Source organism: Rhagoletis zephyria, unplaced genomic scaffold, assembly GCF_001687245.7.
Source record: "Rhagoletis zephyria isolate East Lansing unplaced genomic scaffold, Rhagoletis_zephyria_1.1 Rzeph_scaffold_00975, whole genome shotgun sequence".
NCBI classification, from domain to species: domain Eukaryota; kingdom Metazoa; phylum Arthropoda; class Insecta; order Diptera; family Tephritidae; genus Rhagoletis; species Rhagoletis zephyria.
In genome coordinates, this window is record NW_016158059.1 from 31117 (window position 1) to 50185 (window position 19069).

Here is a 19069-nt window from a genome sequence, read left to right on the forward strand (position 1 = left end):
CTAATATCTAACGTACTAAACAAAAACAATTCACAGGTACTTAAAAATAAAAAATAAATAGGTACATATCTACATGAAAATCAGTCAACTTTTTTTTAAATTCCTAAGCTTTTCTTTGGCAATTTCTAATTTTATTTCTTTTAATTGCATTGCAGCTTTGTGCAATTCTACCTCTCTGCGATCCCTTTTTTCCAAAAGCTTTAGCTTCTTTTCTTCTATTGCGAGAAGTTTCTTCTGATAACCGGCCGTATCGCGTAAGGAATGCTTCATTGATCCCATTTTATTTGTAGCGTCAGTTAAAATTCTTTCCTGCATACTATTGTGCCTTTCCAAAAGGTCGTTCCTCTCGCTCGTTTTTGGTTTTCGTGTTCTGGCTGGAGTGGATGGTTGATTTCTGCTCCTGGCGCTCGCTGAAGTTGCGGGTTCTTCCTCTTCGCATGGCAAATCTGGTGGGCACAACTGAATGCATTCAATAATTTGAGCGCCATCCAGTGGAGCAAATTCAACCGCACTTGATGTTTGGTGTTGTGTTTCCGCTGGTGGTAACTGAACACCTTGCAAAACACCTTCTGGACTTAGCTGCTTGTTAAACTGCAGCAAGTTGGCCACAGCCTCTTCCAATGGGCAGAGGGTTAATTGTTTATACATTCCGCCACCTGTTGCATTACACTCAGCCTTGTTTTTTATAAGTTTCTTCTTAACTTTAAATTTGTAATCTCGCCACACCTGCAGTTGAAATGTACATATATTACAAAATATATGCTTTAATGGTGTTATTATAATTACCTTCTGCCAACCATCGCTGTCTCTTAAAGGGGGCCCAAGGGCATTCAATTTACTGCTGATTGTCTCCCATTGCTGTTTAAAATTAGCTGGAGCTGTTCCCTTTTGAAAACCCTTTGCTAGGCAAGGGCTTTTTTCTAACTCAGCTATAAGAGTTTCAAATTGTTCTGCGCTTGTAATTTTCATGTCTAAAATCTAAATAAATGCAGACACATAGACATTTATTAATTTAATTTAATTAAAAACACGAAAAATAAAAAGAGAAGACAGGAGTTAAATGAAATATTTAACAAATGAATTCCACTGATGCTTAACGAGTCGTTCACATAGTACATACATATGTACATATGTCTACACATCATATTTTATAAGTACCTGGTACTAACGGCCTTTTTTCTAAAAAAAAAAAACACTTATACTTACAAATTTTCTTCCAGTCGTCAGTAAACACGGTGTCGACAGAAATGGCGTCGTGTGAGTTCAACGTCGACAGCAACTTTGCTTAGCCAATACCAAAGATGTGACAATAGTTGTCAAGAGTTATCGATATCAACTACGCCAATACCGATTTTAACAAGTCGTCGTCGTTTAGTGACGACAACGCCAACCGTAATAGGGGGGATTATACTGCTTTTACACTTTGTGAATTTTTGACTAATATAAAATTGTTATCATTTTAGTCAAAGACTTAGTTTACTCTTCCTTAAAAAGTGAAAAATTCATATACCTTACCTTACCTTGTTGATTTACCTAACAAGCGGAAAAGGAAAGCACTTTCAAAGAATGGATGAATATCTTTGTGCTGTTCGCCCACAAAAGTAACCAAATTTCGCATATCAAAGCGAACAAAGCGCAAAAGGAAGTACTCAGCAGCTGGCAGCCGGAAAGCGCCTTAGGTGCGGTTTGTCGAATTTCAATTTCATTCCTTGCTTTGGGGAATTTTTTCCATGTACGCATACACATACATACATACATACATACATATGTAAATGTGCATGTGTGTCCGGTTTATGTGTTGTCCCTGCCTTTGCGGGTCGCTTAGTTTGTTTTGTTGGGAAAATGCATACCTTTTCTGCGTGCGATTATGTGTCAATATGTGTAGAGGGCTAAATAACAACAAAATTTCCATGCATTTTGATGAGAAGCCAAGGTCGTTATGGTCTTTCGGAATGTGACCTCAACGAAAAAGTCATCGACCGCGAGGATGTTTATAGAACGTCCCATTGTGGTCGACTCGAAACCGAGACTTGATTAGAAACGGAATTGACTTTCCCATTTGATTGCTAAATGCAGGCAGTAAGTGAGTTAAATTTACATATCGTCGTTTAAAGTACAAAACCGCGTATCATAATTCTGCAAAACCGCGTAACTGACATTTGCTGCCAAAAATTGGATTTGCTCAAATAAGCTCTTGGCTCAATCCTTATCCATTTGTCCTGAAATATACTAGCCAGAAAAGCGCTTGCTTTTTAAAAAAGAGAACCATTTTGAAATATGAGTGTTTTTACCCTCACATCACATACGCGATTTTGCATTACTTCGATACGCGGTTTTGCATTTCGCTGATACGCGGTTTTGCACTTTAAACGACGATATGTACATGGAATTTTCTTTCGAGTACAATGGACTACAGAAAATGCTGCAAAGACTATTTTGCATACATACAAAACATAGGTATGTTGTACTTAGTTGTAGGCGTAGATTTATACCTGGATACATACATTAACCGTATGAAAGTTACAATGCATTTCGAGTTAAATTTAAAGAAAATTGTTTTAGGTTAGGTTTGGATAGGCTACTTTAGTATAAGTTACTAGTAAATTAGATTGTATTGGTTGTCTTTAGCTAAATACCGAATATAAACACAATAAGGCTTAGTGTTTTTTTGTGATATCGTTTTAACTCATTTCTGATGGCTTGCATTTACTTAAAACACAAAAAAACGGAGATATTCGTTGAGCAGAAAAACAGCACAAAATCTTTTAATGCCAAGGAATTGTAAATCTGAGAGATTTTGTTTTCCGTGAGTTAAGAAGTCCACTCAGCAAATAGTTGTTTATTGTAGAGTGTTCTCTGTGAGTGAGTGCCAACAGAAGGCTTATTCTCCTAACCGGTTTTGTTTTTTAATAGGAGAGAAGAAGTTATAAAGATAAGTGATAGTGAAAGATGGTACAACGCCAATGCATGCCAGTAAATCGTTCCAAAATAAATAAATTTTCACCTCTGCAGAAAGAATCAATCAACACAGAAACAATCAATAAGGCATGAGTTCCAAAGTTGTCGTCGCAGGCAAACAAGTGAAGCGGCGTAGAAGCCAAGCTTGATTCCATTTAATTCGTACAGTATTGCCTCCCTATATGGCGCTTACACATTGGTTAGTGTTTGGCCGAGCTTCTCCTCCGATTTGTGGCATGCGCCTTGATGTTGTCTCACAAAGGGGTTGTCACGACGACTTCGAACGGCGATTGGATTTTTAAGAGAAGTTGTTTTTCATGTTTCACCCAGGCCCAGCGGAGTGGTAGCGTGCCGTTCTAACCACTACATCGCAACTAATTCTGGTTGGCCTGCTAGGAGCTGTCGCCTAGTTATCGCTCCTTCCATTAGTTCGTTTATCGCTGGAAGGAATTTTCCCGAGATGAGTGCTATGAACGCGCCAGCATAGGCGAGAACCTTTATTTCTTTCGCTTTAAGCGAGTCGAGGATTCAATTTACTACCAATGACGGCAGTGGAGAAAATAGATTACCTCATTAGGGAGCAGGGTTGCGTGATTTTGAATTCATCAAATCATAAATCCAAAAATCAAATTGATTTTTAACCGACTTCGAAAAAGGGAGGAGGTTATCAGTTCGTTGGAATATTTTTTTTTTTTTTTAATGTATGTTACCGCATAACTTTGGCCCACGTTAACCGAATTCGATAATTGTGCATCGGAAAGGTAGTGTCTCAGAGGTGGTCCCATACTAATCTGGTTTAATATTTGCGAAATTGTTATGCATACAGTCAAACAAAATATGCAAAAGCTCGCACGGCGACCTTATGCTAGCGTCTCAGCCGCTATTGCATTAGTTTTTAACCGAATAAACGATAGCCATTTAAAACCACATACATATATATCTTCCACAAAAAAAAAAAAACAGCTGTCTGCCTCAATTTATCTTCGAAATAAATAAATTTTCCCCCAAAACTTGCAAGCACAATAATAACTTGCGAGAAATATTTAAATTGCCAAATGGTGCGCACCACATCAAAAATCAACCATAACATCTCGAGATTACCTGTGATTCGTAGAGCAAACAGAAGAAAAAAATTACACACATAGAAAAAAATAAAAAAAAGGATGATGCCGTAGAACATATTTCACTTTGAAAGATAACAAAGAATTACGAGTTTGTAAAGAAATCTTTCGTACCTTTAATTTACATAAATAGTCAAATTGAAAGAAAACAACACAAAAAAGAAAACTAAGAAAAACAGACACAAATTTATTTTACCCGCACTATTAAACCGTTTCATGTGGCTTTCGTGGGTTGCGCCTGGTATTCTACTGGAAAAGTTATTTGATATATTGGCTTAAAAGTGGTCGACATAACTGACCGAAAGGCATCTTCATTTAGGGATCATAAATTTCTACAAGTGGCACTTTACCAATTTTCAAGTGCACCCAATGAAGGCGAAGGGCAAAACGGTTTGTGAATACATAAATGAGAGAGAATGTGCGGTTGTATGTGTACATATATACGTGCTGATGTAATGTTTTACGTATTCAAATTGTTTTGGCGTAGTTTAGAACGAAAGAGGATTAGAGTTGCAGTTAAACGTTCCACTTGTGTTGATTAGCATACATAAGTATGTATCTGTGTAAAGTGTGCTTTTAAAATCAAAGAATTTATTTTTAACTAATTTCTAGTTGGCCTCGCAGCTGCACTCTTTCCCACTTTTTTCTTGCATTTGGAGAAAACATGTGGCAACCCTATTAAGAAAATAAAGCCTCATTGCATACCTAATGGCCAAGCCCTTTCATTTGACAACTCTCTTTTTAGTGCAACGAACAGCCAGCATCTTATAATTTTTCGTATAGTTGACAACCCTCTTCAAAAAAATAGAACCTTATTGCACATCTGAAGGCCAAGCTCTTTCGTTGGCCATCTCATTTTTTATAACTGAATGAACTGTACAAATCTGATGTCATTAGCAAAAAATGCCTTCACGTATTATATGTAAAGTAGTTATTTTCAAAAAGGTGGCAGCCCCACAAAAAAAAAAAAAATAAAATCTTATTACACAGCCTTTCACTTTGTACCTCATTTTTAAAAGGTTTAACAAGGGTTTGGTTTCAAAATAATTTGAACAGGATCGTCATCCCTTTCAAAAGTCGAGTTAAATTAAATTATTCGAGATATTGAAATATGGGCGTCAAACAAAGAAGTGTTAAGAAATCTTTAGTTTGAGCATTTGGAACATTAAAGAGGCTTGCAACCTGTGTAAAAAGTTAAACTCTAATTTTTTTAATAAGTCAAATGAATTACTAATATATGGGTATACATTGACAAGGGTTAAAATTGTTTTTTTCTCAATTTTATTTAAGAGAGTTGCCATATGCCTTAGAAATAAAGTACTACTTGAATTAAGGGAATTAGATTCAAAATTTAAATACGTATTGCAATATGTGTGTCAGTCAAAAAAGGTTTAACAAGGTTTTGGTTTTAAAATATTTTGAATAGGGTTGCCACCTGTTTTAAAAGGTAAAATCAAATTACTGAATAAGTTTAAGCAATTATTAAAAATATTGGTATCGAATGAAATAGGTATGTAAATACCTTAGGGTACGTTCACACAAAAAGCCGAGCGAAGCAAGGCGGAGTAAAACGAAATTCCAGGTGTACACTCTGACCGAGGCGGAGCAGAGCTTTTGTCATGGACGCAGCTGCAAAAATACCACAAAACTGCTGAAAAGTTATTTTTTATTGTAGCGTCATGAAGCTGAAAAATCAAAAATGATTTTGAGAATGAAAAAGTGAATTGCTTTCAGCTACAAACGCCTTCTGTAAAAGCTCAATCATTTCATCAATTTGAAAGCTCGGAACCGCTCGCTCGGCTCGGCCCCGCTTTCTGTGTGAATGCACCTTTATATGCCATAAAATAAAATAATCATCATTGGAAGGCAATTTCGGGCACTTACCGACCGCCTAATGGAAAAGTATGTATCAGCGAACATTAACGCAGCAATACATAAAAGAGCAACAATCTGCTTGTGGTTTTGATTGCTTTCTTTTCTGTCTAACCTCGAAAAGCCAAAACAATTTATCATAAAAATTCCTTAAGAAAGTGCCGTTCATAGTTTGGCTTGAAATTTGTAGGTGAACCAAATGTGGCACTGCCTGCTGCTGTTCAAAAACACACATACCCCTTAACTGCCCTTGCAAGCATTTCAAGGCAATCAGCCAGTCTACGGACACACAAAATTCCACACAACAGTTAAAATCGAAAATGATGCTCAAAAAGCAATAAATTGTAGCAGAAAGAAAGAACCTACGACCTGCGAAGAGCGAAACCATTTGTCTAATTTTACTGCCTTGGCTAATAGAGACGTTGCGGCACATGCTGCCGGCTGCCGACGACCGGCTGCGGACTATTCTGATGGACCATTTTTTGGACTCAGCGCAGACATTTCACTGCGACTTGCGAAGATGTTAAATGACATAAAAATGACTGCCTTGCCCTGTTATTGCAGTTTATTTACATTGTTATTGTTGCTGGTCTTGTCTTCTTGTTGCTGCATTGGAAGGGGTCTCTGGTTGATTTAGTAGGTCGGGAAGATGATTGCGTGACCATTTGCGGGCCATTTTGGTAGTATGAAGTTAATTTGCAAAGCAAAGCGCTCTTCCAATAGAAGCTACTGGGTATCTTACAATCGAAGAAATCGAATCAAATTATTCCAACTCAAAAAAATATTTTTCGTTTGGTTATACGAAGGGCAGGTCCACGGAGACAGCTCTTCATAACGTAGTACACAAAATAGAAAAAGCTTTGGCATATAGAGGTATTCCGCCAGCGGGTCTTCTGCTCTCATTGATGACAAAGAGTACTGCGGAAAACCTCAGATCTTGTGGTAGTTGAGGGGCGAATTTGTTATTGTAGTGGCTACTCAATCCTGCCTAGAATCACATATTTTATTCTCAATCGTTTTCTTTAAGCTCATGTAACGGTAGGGCGAGGAAACTTGCTGTTGGATTGGATTAGAATAGAGGGATAGGAGTGTTAGTTGCGGTCGGTATAGTGGGCATGCGATGAGGTGGTTGCGGTCATGTTGGGAATCTTCATATGCCGAACATACATTGGGTACGCCAAGGTCTAGTATGGACAAATAGGAGTTCAACCTACTACAATATTCAGACCGCAATTGACCCCAAGCGTTGGTGGTCTAAATATCAGAAGACCTGACCGGAAACTGTTCAACAGTTATATGTGGTAAGGTTCGACGATTTTAATAGCTTGAGCACGTGGTACGTGTGGATGTTACCACCACTATAGTGAAAATGTTCATCGACTGGGCACTTATGAGTAAATACTAAACGAAACCAAGTGCAGAAGGCCAGATCTAGACTTTGGGTGAGAAGAAGAAGAAGCTCTCAGATAATATAAATTTTGTAAGTCATACTCGCACTCAGAGGATACCTTAAACAAATATCCATTTTATGTAAATTTATAAAACTGCACTTTTATTTATGACCCTTTTTTATATTTGGCGAAGTTTTATGGCAAAATATTCTGCGATGTCTATTTTTATGCGAATTTTTTCCAGTGCAATGTATGCATGTAATTATGTAAGAATGTAAATATTTTTGTATTTATGTGAACATATGCACTTTAGGGTGGTCCTTAAAAATGAAATGAATGATTTTTTAGGTCTCACCTCCTCAATCCGTAATACCACAGATGTCACATTTAAATTTTGGTCCAGATTGGAGACGGTTAAGGTGTGTCGCACAGGGGCAAAGTACAGATTCCTCTATAGAGACTCAAAAAATTTAAACTATTTTTTTTTTCATCCAATACCCAAAGTCGATACTACTATAATAGAAGATATCACATATAAATTATGGTCCCGATTGGAGTCGTTTAAGACGTCTTCATTGGGTAATCTGAACTTTGACCCCTGTGCGGCATACCGTAACCGACTTCAATCCGTATTAAAATTTATATGTGATGTCTCGAGTATGGTAGTATCGATTTTGGGTATTAGACGAAAAAAGAAATTTATTTTAATTTTGTGAGTATCCAGAGAGGAATCTGAACATTGCCCCCTGTGTGACACACGCCTCAACCGTCTCCAATCGGCACCAAAATTTATATGCGATATCTTCGACTATAGTAGCATCCACCTAGAGGTTGAGGTTTGAGAAATCTGATGTAAAAATTTTGCTTCCTACATTAAGGCACCACCCTAATGTATGTACATACATAAATAATATTTTCATGCCTCCCTGTGCTTACCAAACTTTTTCCCAAATTTGCTGTGACCATTGCACTGTATCATTTGCTAAAATTACTGCCACGTGCCGAATTATCAAATTCAAAAATCAGTTTATTCGCACACAAATATAAATTCGCACAAATACATACATACATTAATAGTCCGTAACACATAAAAACAATGACAGCGGAAATTATTATAAATTATTGATGTGAGGTTCATTGTTTGGATTTGTTCATTGTTATGGTCAATTTTACCGCTGCTATAGCTGCTGCCTCAATTGTTGTTGTTGTTGTTGTGTTGCTTCTGTTTGTGTTTCAGAGTCATTGTCAAAAGTATTCGGTCTTTATGGGTTGATGGTTTCCGGTTTGTGGCGATTTTGTTGCAAAATCGATTTTTGTGTAAATTTCACTTTTCATATATGTAAATGTTTATTAGACGCATCATGCACAGCGAGCGATTTCACGTGCATGCAGATACGAGTGGGATTTATTTACATACATAGTTGCTATGTTAAAACTTTAAAACCTTTAGTTAACCGTTAGTTAAAACAAATAAAACGAGACGCTTACACGTGTTCCATTTAATTGCGTTCGCTGAGCAGTTCGAGAGCATGGGCTGATGGGAGACACAGAACTATGGCTGCAAAAACCGCTCTGGGACGTGTCCCAGATTAGGTTGCCTTTTTTGCAATGGGTTGAGAGTATTGAGTGATGAAATAAATGTGCCGTTGAGTTTACCAGCAGGTGGAGACGAGGAGGATGGAAAAGAGCGATTTGTGTGAGCTCCAGAGATGGTCGAGAAAGTAGTAGGTCAGTTTATGAGCAAATCGTTTTTAGAGGTTATATGTACATGCTGAGCATAACGTAAGTAAATGTTGATGTCATTAAATCCAGTATAAAAACTGAGTGAGAAATGCGGATAGGAAATAAAGATGGAGGACTAGGGATACAAAATTAAATATATCGAGAAACGCTTGACTTTCCAATACCAGACTGATTCAGCTTTGAATTCAGTCTGCGGAAGGCTCTCAGGACAACTGTCCTATCCACGGTTGGTCTCGAAACTCAGCAGTTGGCCTAAGTGAATTTGTGGTAGCAAATGCCTTCAAAGCAGGAAGAATGAATCCAAACGCTTATTGCAACGGATCGCGCTCCCAACGCCTGAAATAATATAATATTTAAGATCTCGTAAACCTCAGCGTTCATACCAGCGCCGACAGCTGAAACCATATGGAAAAGATCCGACTTCGTTCCCAATGGCGGAAATTCGGGTGGTGGTCTCTACATTCGAGAGTTGAGATGGTTTAGCGGATCGTTTTTGCACCCTAACAGCTTGCCTGGTAAATGGTCTGAAATCAAGTGCAGCCTGAGTTGTCCCATCAATAGTGAAGAAGCTTTTCGAGCATTATTTGCATAGTCTAATGTTCACGGGCTCGTTACACCCGTCCCCTCATGGGATAGGAGTCATCATTACTTAACCAATGAGTCGCATTTGCTGTTAGAATATTTTAAATTTCCTTGGTAGGTACATCAGACAATTTCTTGCATTTCAGTTTTAGCATGCAACTGCATTTTGCGATTTGTTTAGATTTAAATTTGCCGGTCTTATTTGCTTTTCTTTCTTTGGTTTGCTTTGAACTTTGAATACTTTGCCTCAAAATTCTTTGAATGTATTTAAACTGGTGGAGATTGTGAAATATTCATTGCATTTCTGTGCTTTTAAAATCTCCAACTACGATGTGCTTTGAAATACCGTTGCAGCGCGCGTCTTCGCCATTTTTCAAAGGCAAGCTGGTTTTTCAGAAATCAGTTACGTTTTGGCATTATTGTTGTTATTGCAGCGGATTAAACAATTTCACGGTAAGTAATCGCGCAGTATTTTTTAATTTCTTAAATCCACTCCATATTTTTTGAGCGCAAACATTATTTAGAGTGCTCACTTTGAGGTTCCTTAATGTTGAGCTTTTGCAAGAATTTTATTTTTAATTAAGTAAGTTTAAGACAAAGAAATAACTGCACTCGTAGTTTTTTTGTACATCTTGGAAGGATTCGTTTTCTCGTTTGAGGAAAAATAAATTTTTATTACTATTATTATTTTTATCACTGAATAAAGAATTGAATGCAAACAAGTGAATTGAAAGAATAAAAATATAAAAAGGGTAAGTAAGCAAGCCCATTGTACTATCTGTTAGAATAATGTAGAATATTTTAGCAACCATTAAAGAATTTAGTTGTCCAATGTCCAGCAGCCACGTGCCATTAATTCGTAGTATAAAATGATTAGCATTGGGGGAAAACTATCTCAAAGCTCGTCGGCTACTGCCGCAAGACGGATATTTTTTCTTCATTTGAAACGGAATCAACGAAAGGATAGAAGAAACGAAAAAATAATCCACTAAGCCGATTTAATGGAATGCAATTCAGGCGAACTTAACTAAACGGAACGGAACGGTACAATCACCAAAAACCGGCTCCTTTGGCGGAAGCGGAATCAGCATCGGAACTAAAGTCTGAGAAGTATGAAAGTGGAGTAAGAAACGGGTGAAGAAGCGGATGGCGTGTGGCAAGTAGGTGGCAAGTTTGTTTGAAAATGACGCCGGATGCTATTTGCAGCTACCATTGCTGATGAAATTTTATATGGAGTTTAGAGTGCGAGCAGACTTAAAAGAAGAAGTAGGAAATTTGGTTTTAGAAATTACTTTTCGACTTCTATGAAAAACGAATAATGATGTTCTTTGCTATACTAAAACCCAGAATACCATGCCTACGCGGATACCACAATATTTTACAATGTCATTTACAAGAATGTAGGGTTAAGTCTCATAAAAAAAAAAACTTTCAAACTTGATTTCCCAACATTTTAATTTTTACTTATTCCTGTTTCTGGCATAAGGGGAACGATATAAAACAAAAATATATGTATATATAGAAAAATGGGAAATTTTCAAAAATAATTGAATAAATTTTGAAAGTCCTCAAAATGTTTCGAAAAATTGTGTAAGGTTCCTAAAAAATCCTAAAATATTTCGATATGAAATAGGTCACAAAAAAGAGATTTAGAAAGTATCCCGAATAGTTTGACACAAAAACAAAAACTTCGAAAAATCCAGAATAGTTTCGAAAAAATACAGAAACTATAAAAAGTCCAAAAAAATGTCAAAGGTTAAAAAAGATCTCAACAAATGCGAACACTTCCTAAAAGGAATCTCAGGGAAACTTAAAGGTTTCAAAAACGTCGAATTATTATGAAATTGTCCTAAGAATTTCAAAACCCCATAATAATTTCGTCGAAAGAGCCCGGTTGAAAATCCCAAAACAAAATACACAAATTCCCAAACGTACCAAATAGTGTCCAGAAAGTCCCAAAACGCCACAAAAATCTCATCATGTCTAAAATATTTAGCTCCGAAAAAAATCCCAGAATTCAAGAAAAAAATGCTGAAAAATCCCAAAAGGTCTCTAAAACTCCAGCATAAAACAGATATTTCAGAAAACCCTGAAAGGTACAACAAAAAATTTCCGGGAAACTATAAGAACTGAATACTTGAGAATCCAAAAAAATCCCGGAACATTCCAAAAAGTCTCAAAAGGATCGAAATAACTCCAAAAAGTCTTATAAAAAAACTCGAAATGGCCCAAACAATTCTAAAAAGAAAACAAATTTAAAAATAATCGATTATTTGCATTTTATTTACGCTTTGAATACAAATAAACGTAAATTAAAGTTATATGGAAAAACCATATCACCCTGTATAAAAATTTTAAAAAGTTTTTTTACAGCCTTTGTAGACATATTTTAACCAGTTTTCCGACTCAAGCGACTCTAAAATTAATTTCGAATTAATATCTAATATTAGAAAATTTCCATTTGTAGAAATTCTACTTCCGAAATATTCGCCGGTTTTCTGAAAGCATTTTACTTGTTGCGCCTGATTGCACCGTAAGAAATGCAACTTTATGAGGAAAGAGAAAATAAGTGGAGCGAATAAGCTGACAGGGCCAGCAGCCGATTTACTAGATATATTTGGCTAAAGGAGGAAATGAAGAGTGGACGGAGGTTTGCTTGCGCGCACACAATAGAAAAGCGCTGTGATATTGCAGCAGAAGGATGCGAATGGAGATCAAAGTAGATATTTATTCAACTACAGTTAGAAGAATATCAGGCCACTGACCACCAATTCAAGTGCATTGCAATGAGGGTATGAGACAGAGCGCTCAGACTACACAGCATTCTTCCACTCAATGATCCCCCTCCCCCTCCCCCCGTAGGAAGCACGTCAGCGCTGTCGTGCAGTTGGGATATTTAATAAGGCAAATAAGCGGATATAAAATGCTGCGGATGGAGCCACATGCGAAGTAAAGTGCATAAGAACTTAAGTGCTTGGCATGGCATTTTGTTCGAATGAATTGGCGCGATTGGTTGGCATTTGCCGGGCGCTTTTGACGCGCGCAAGTAAGTATTCGAGTCGTTAATGTTTGTGAAAAGTTTCCGATTAATGTGCTTAAAAGTATGGAAGAAATTCGGCCAATTGAGTAGCAAATTGTAAATAAAAGTTTGAATTTCATTTGAATTCTTTTTTATTGGATTTGTAAACTAAATTAGTTGCGAAAGCGAAGTACAAAATTTGAAACTATGTAAACCTTTTCACATTTTCTTTTCAACCTTCTGCTTCATTGCTGACCTGCATCGCTGGCGTGTCCAGCCTCCGTCCGCTTGACATGCTCCTTCTCTTCACAAGCTCCACTTAATTTTATGACCGTGTGCTCTTACCGTGTCTTCATGCCATTTCTTCTATGCCATTAGACTCATTTTAGTTGACCGGCTGCATTGGCGCCTCCTCCACACTTCGTCATTTTACTCGCTCTCTGCANAGTTTTTTTTTTTTTTTTTTTGGCAGCCATTAAGCGACGCGCCGCTGCATAATTCATATAAAAAATGTTAAAAATATTCATGAGCAAGAACTTTTGTTTCGCTTGCAGAGCACTCTTTAACCTGTCGACCGCTGTTATTCCCCCTTTGTCTTTGCCATTGTGCGCTTGCGGTCTAGAAAGAAACGCGCTACCACAAAAAACAAAAAAACAAAAAATCTTTCTTAATTAGTCTCATTTACAGCGCGAATAAATAAAGAGCACGCCTTCAAGTACCTACATTTTTTCTAATTAGCGAATCTAAAATATTTCACACTCCTACACTACTTTACTTTAGGCTTGCTGCTGGCCCCATTGATTTGTTAGTGTTGTCTTGTGCGTACCTGAGAGGTTCATTGTGTTAGCCTTTTTCAGCTGGAAATAATGGGTAACTAGCGCACTTTCGGCGAAAAGCTTTGTCTGTTTGGTCGTGGCGGTTACAAATGGCTGGCACCATTGTTGCTGGGGTGGGCCACGCTTTAGGCTTCGCACTCAGAATTTCGCATAAATTCGCTGCTATTCACATTTTAAGTTATTTTGGAAAGTTTAAGGTTGCTGCAGTTGTTTTTTTTACACATTATGAATTTTTGTAAAACGAATTAATTAAAATATTTTAGTCGCTTGAATTGTAATTTCGCTTGCGGCAATGACTTCTGGCTGGTAAGAAGGAAAGCAAGCCTGCCGAGAACACAGTGTTTTGGTGTTATTGGGATTTAATGCTTATTACGAAATAAAGCCTAGTCAAGTCTAAATATATACATATGTATAAAAGCGCGCCTGCTGTTCTGAAAGCTGCTTGAAGCACAAAATATTTTCAAGGATAAAAGTCGCCGCGAGGCACTTTGAACGCTCTAGTTGCTGTCGCAAATTTACGGCTAGAATTTAATTTGGTCATCAACATCCATTAGCGGTTAATGAAATTCTCTCTTTAAATCAATATTCCGCTGGTTGGCAGCTAATGTATGAAAAATAAAAACTTGGAACATTATGATACCATTTCTCCGAAATTTTTTATGTATTTGTATCGTACCCAAGATATCTACATATATATGTATATTCAACATGATAGCAGTGACAACAAAACTTAGCTCTCTTTGCATCTGAGAGCAGCTAATCAACCACCTTTCAAGTTAACAAATAAAACAAGTAACTAATAAAAAAAGTTTAAAACTAAGCTTTTATTTGTGGTTAATAAAAAAAGAAAATGAAAAAATCATGAACACTTCCAGAGATACTTATTATGAAAAATTCGGTTTGTATGGGAGGTGCCACGCTCCTTTTTCCAATACCTCCAATTTTTTTTTTCCAAGAGTATGGGATTGATTTCATATACATATCTCCATACCAAGTTCCAATACTCTACCATAAATACTTCCAGAGATATGGAGTATGAAAAATTCGGTTTGAAAGGGAGGTGCCACGCCCCCTTTCAGAAATTTCAAAAATATCGGTACAGCCGATCTCGAGCTCTGCGAACAAAAAAAAACGGCTTTATAAACATATATTAGTATAGATTATCAAAGTGGGGGAATGAAGGGTGCATATATCATCAGAATAGGCCTTCGCTTGGCCCAAATGCAGGGGGCGTCGTTAGTCGCAGTTGTTAATACGTTTTTTGTTTTTTGTATCGGGAACTCGTATTCTTTCGGCTGCAGCTGTGATAATTGGTTTTTAGTTGTGAAATTCTATTATCCAGCAGTAGCAGCAGCTCTCCTTCTGCCATTTACAGATCTAAATTTCGAGGACTTACAATTTTTGAGGCAGTGGAGTAAATTTTAGATAGTAATAGTCCTTCAATAGCTGTTGCGGTATTTCATTTGCGATTATAGTTCCTCCGGACGTACCAGACTTCGAAAAATTTATTTTTTCTATTTCAATGAAAGATATTTACACTATTTTCACTTTGGAAAGTTTAAATGAAAAACCCTTCCCGAGCGATAGCAACGCCTGCAAGGATTTGTGTATACATTTATTTTTTTAATAATTTTGTAATCGGAAAATATTTTTCATTCGTAAATGAAAGCTTATTTAGGGAAAATTCGCCTATAGGATAAGTGTGTGCCTATCCACCAGACGTGCTTTATTCTCAATCGAAATTTTACTTTATACGTTGCAGAGCACGTCAAAGAAAAAAAAAAATCAAATCAAATAATAAAGTCGAACCCCATGGATTATTCCACAGAGGTAAAAATAAATTAAAAACTACGCAAAATTTTAAAAATGACTGCAACGCAAAGTATTTACTGACCCAACTGACCGTAACTCTGTATTGCTATTGCGTGGTTATATTACTTTTTTTGTTCAATCCTTACGTGGATAGAGCAAGCTTGAGCGTGCATTCAATACAAAAAAAGTAAATTAAAAGTTTTTTGCCACACAGTACTTGTGAAAAACGCGCAGGCGCCCCATTTAGTTTATTATTCTGATATATTTCATTAAAATGTTTTTTCCACTTTGCCAATCATTTTTTTCCATCAACATTTTTCTTTTCATACCTATTTTATATTTTTTTTTTGTTCCTCTCTTTATTGTTGTTATACAAGCTACAGTTTATTTTATGTTACCAATATGCGCAGCATGGCGCCGACATATTGTGTGACACAGTGACACTGCTTGTCATATGGATGCGAAAGGCAAGTGAAGTATGGAAGTAAGTACGTGGCGTATACGCAACCTGGCGGGGGGAGATGAGTGCAGGCATTGTCACAACAAGAGTAGCTGCTGTAGACAAACTGCTGATGCTTGGTTGCTTACCACTGCTGCTGACTGGCTTTTTTTTTGCTGGCTTTGCTGCAATCGTCTCTGTTGTAGCTTTTTTTGTTGTTGTGGTAGTTGTTATTTCTGAAGTTTTTAACTTTTATTCGGTTATAGATTTTAAAGTCGCACCCTCCATTTATTTGCATATTTGTCAAACTTAGTCGTAATTTATTTTTTTTAAGGATACGTGTCGCTTGTAAACACACACACACACACATACATGCCTATGCCTGAGTCGTGACCTTGATGCAAAAACAGGAGATAGTATTGTGATAAATGGTACACAAATTTAATGAAATGTTCAAAAGTTAAAGAAACTGTAGTACAACAAAAGCAATTACGGAGGCATACAAGCTTGTAGTAGATAGCAGGCGTAGGCTTGGTGTCTCTAGATTTCCGTATGCGCTGTCTCAACAGTTCGCCTGACATGGCAGCTGACAGCTACAGCGCGTATGACACTCAAAAATCATGTTGTCAATCGCACTGCTGCTGCTGGGTAGAGGTAGCTTTTATTTAATTTGCGCACTGCTGTCTGCTGTCGGCGGTTGGTTGTGACTCTGGTATTTACTACTGGCGCTGGAGATGGCGCTACGCACGCAATTCGTTGGCTACATAGTAAGCGCTTGTGTACGCATCAAAATAAAGCAACACACACACACACACATACATACATATATAATGGAGTATTCAAATTATTAAGGGTGTATGGCCGACGATTTTAGTGCCTAACAAGGATTATTATCGAACATTTTGTATGAGAAGTGGGTGCCGAGCAGCTGAAGTGGAGGCATAAATTCCAACAGAATAGCGGCGCCCACATACACAAACGTTTACTGCAATATGCTCTTATGCACACACATACATATGTATGTATGTAACATGCGTGTGAATGAGTGCTTTTTGTGCCGTTGCAATAAATACGCGCACAATATGGCGTTGCTCGTCAACCATTGCCAGAAAACAAATCCCCACGAATGGAACAGAGAACAGCTTTGAGTATGATCGAGCCTTTTTGATCACACTCACTAAAAATCAAGCACAAGCGAACGCCTCACTCGGCTACTATGTGTTCGATCGAGATGCATACCCGACAGCTGCTTTGGTTACGAACGAGTCTGTTCGATTACCCTCGCTATAAATTGAGCACAAGCGAACACCACACTCGGACACCCGCAGCTAACCCGAAAATTTGTGTAACAATGAAACGGACACCCGAACATTGCGATAAAATGCAGGACAACAAAGAAATTTACGCTGAAGGTAACTGGCGCCAATATGTTCCCACAAAGCATACGAAAATGTTGTTGCTTTGTGCTTGTGCATACGCAATGAAAAAATTAGAAGCGAAGTAGACAAAAATGTTTTTGCATCTATTTCGTATAGTTTCGCGTGGAAAGCTGTGTGTGTATATATTAGAACACAGCCTAAAACTATGTAGGTACATAAGTACTTTTACAAAAAATAAATGTGCACCGAGTGTATAGGGCTTGGGCATTGCCGATCTACACACATTTATACCTAAATGGATGTAGGCGTCGTGATGCCGCATTTTGTATGAGCAAAAATATAAGAAATGGTTAAATGTACACTTAAACAAACTACCGAAAAATTCAACCTTCTCTTTACCCTCTACGCACAAAAACTAAGAACACCGCGATGAGAAGGCAACATTTTTTGTAGAAACAAAAACGTCATAAGCCAATCAAGAAAATTTTGTGCACACTCGGGTTGAAACTCGAACACCCGGGTATATTGAGCTGCAAAGCACCCGAACCCAATCAAGTATGTATGAAAAGCAATCGGGTGTTGTGGCCAACATGTTCGTCTTGAGCTCAGTCGATAACGAACAATACTTCTGCTCGTATACAGAGAACGATGCAAAACGGGTTTTGTTAGATGATCGAGTATACACGAAAATCATGCACCCGCTGCAGATGTCTGGAATGGAATATTAATGCGGAGTGCTGCAGGCATTGATTGGAATTTCGCACTTTTTTTCCTGTTTCCATTCACTTTCGCTTGTGTGCAACAATTTATGCATAAACGATGCAAGGGAGAATTACTAAAGTTTTTTATGCAGTTTTAACATTTTTTAAATGGAAATGAGTACATGCAAGTGTTTTTTTTTTTTATTGAGCGCTTGCATTAAAATTTTTCTCCCTTATGACATCGGTTAAGTTTGTTTTCAACCGACTTAAAAAACGGAGGACGTTATCAATTCGTCGAAATACTATATTTGTTTTACGTACTTATGTTACTGGATAACTTTGCACCACGTTAACCGATTTCTATACATATATTTTTTTTAAAGAAAATTGGTACCTGAGAAGTCATCGGATCACGGAGAAATTTACGATACTCTTAAATTTTTCTATGAGAATTTAAGTCGGTTTTGTTTTTTGCTTAAAAGTTACTGTTAATCTTAACATTTTTTTTACACTCATATTTTAGTATTAGTCTTGGATGTGTGATCTCACTGAAATGGCATAACAAAAAAATGCAGATTGAAATTCATTTCTTACAACTTTCAGAAGAGTCATAGCAAAAAACGGATACAAGTCGATCCTAAAGGCGTTGAAATTATCGAACGTGTTCAAAAGTAGGAAAAATTGATATGAACAACATGTTTTTGGTATCAATAGTTTTTACGAAAAAATATGTTACTAGAATTATATACTTTAAGATTTTTAAAGCTATTTTAAGCACACGGAAAATGCTAAAAATAAACCAAAAAGATGAATAAAAGAGACTCTAAATGGTATATTCTCTTTTAGGTTGAGTTAGGTTTGAATTAGTGAATGAGCTGCTCTTTGCGCTACCAGGTAGAATGGCAAAAATAGTATAATTTAGAAGGCAAATAAAAAGGAGAAAAAACTCCAAAAATAGCTAATCTCCAATCCTGTGGACAAGAAATAAGAGACACTAGATACACCTGCTTAAGTTCATACACAGGCTGCAAAGAGCTTTGCTTTCAAAATCTGAAATGTGTTAAGCAGATCGTTGACAGAAACTGCCAAAATAGCGAAGTTAGAATTCTCAATTTTGGGGTAACCTTCTCGCTTTTCTATTAATGAATGCACTGGCCCACTCTGTCGAAACACTTTTATTTATTGCTAAGCCTATTATAAATATGCTTAAAGTTCG

The 19069-nt window shown here is 37.1% G+C and overlaps 1 protein-coding gene across 5 annotated transcripts; it reads right to left on the bottom strand.

The window, feature by feature from the left end:
* Window positions 1-19: 19 nt before the first annotated feature.
* Window positions 20-1398, bottom strand: LOC108362279 (uncharacterized). Of its 5 annotated transcripts, XM_017615198.1 has the most exons (4): window positions 1159-1398; window positions 787-978; window positions 707-726; window positions 20-541 (listed from the first exon to the last, which is right to left on the bottom strand). In XM_017615198.1, the coding sequence occupies exons 2-4, from the start codon at window positions 967-969 to the stop codon at window positions 85-87; spliced, it is 660 nt and encodes a 219-aa protein (XP_017470687.1). In that variant the 5' UTR covers window positions 970-978; window positions 1159-1398; the 3' UTR covers window positions 20-84. The 5 variants fall into 5 exon arrangements, with proteins under 5 accessions (XP_017470687.1, XP_017470685.1, XP_017470686.1 ...); XM_017615196.1 differs by having other exon boundaries at window positions 20-726; XM_017615197.1 differs by having other exon boundaries at window positions 707-978.
* Window positions 1399-19069: the final 17671 nt, after the last annotated feature.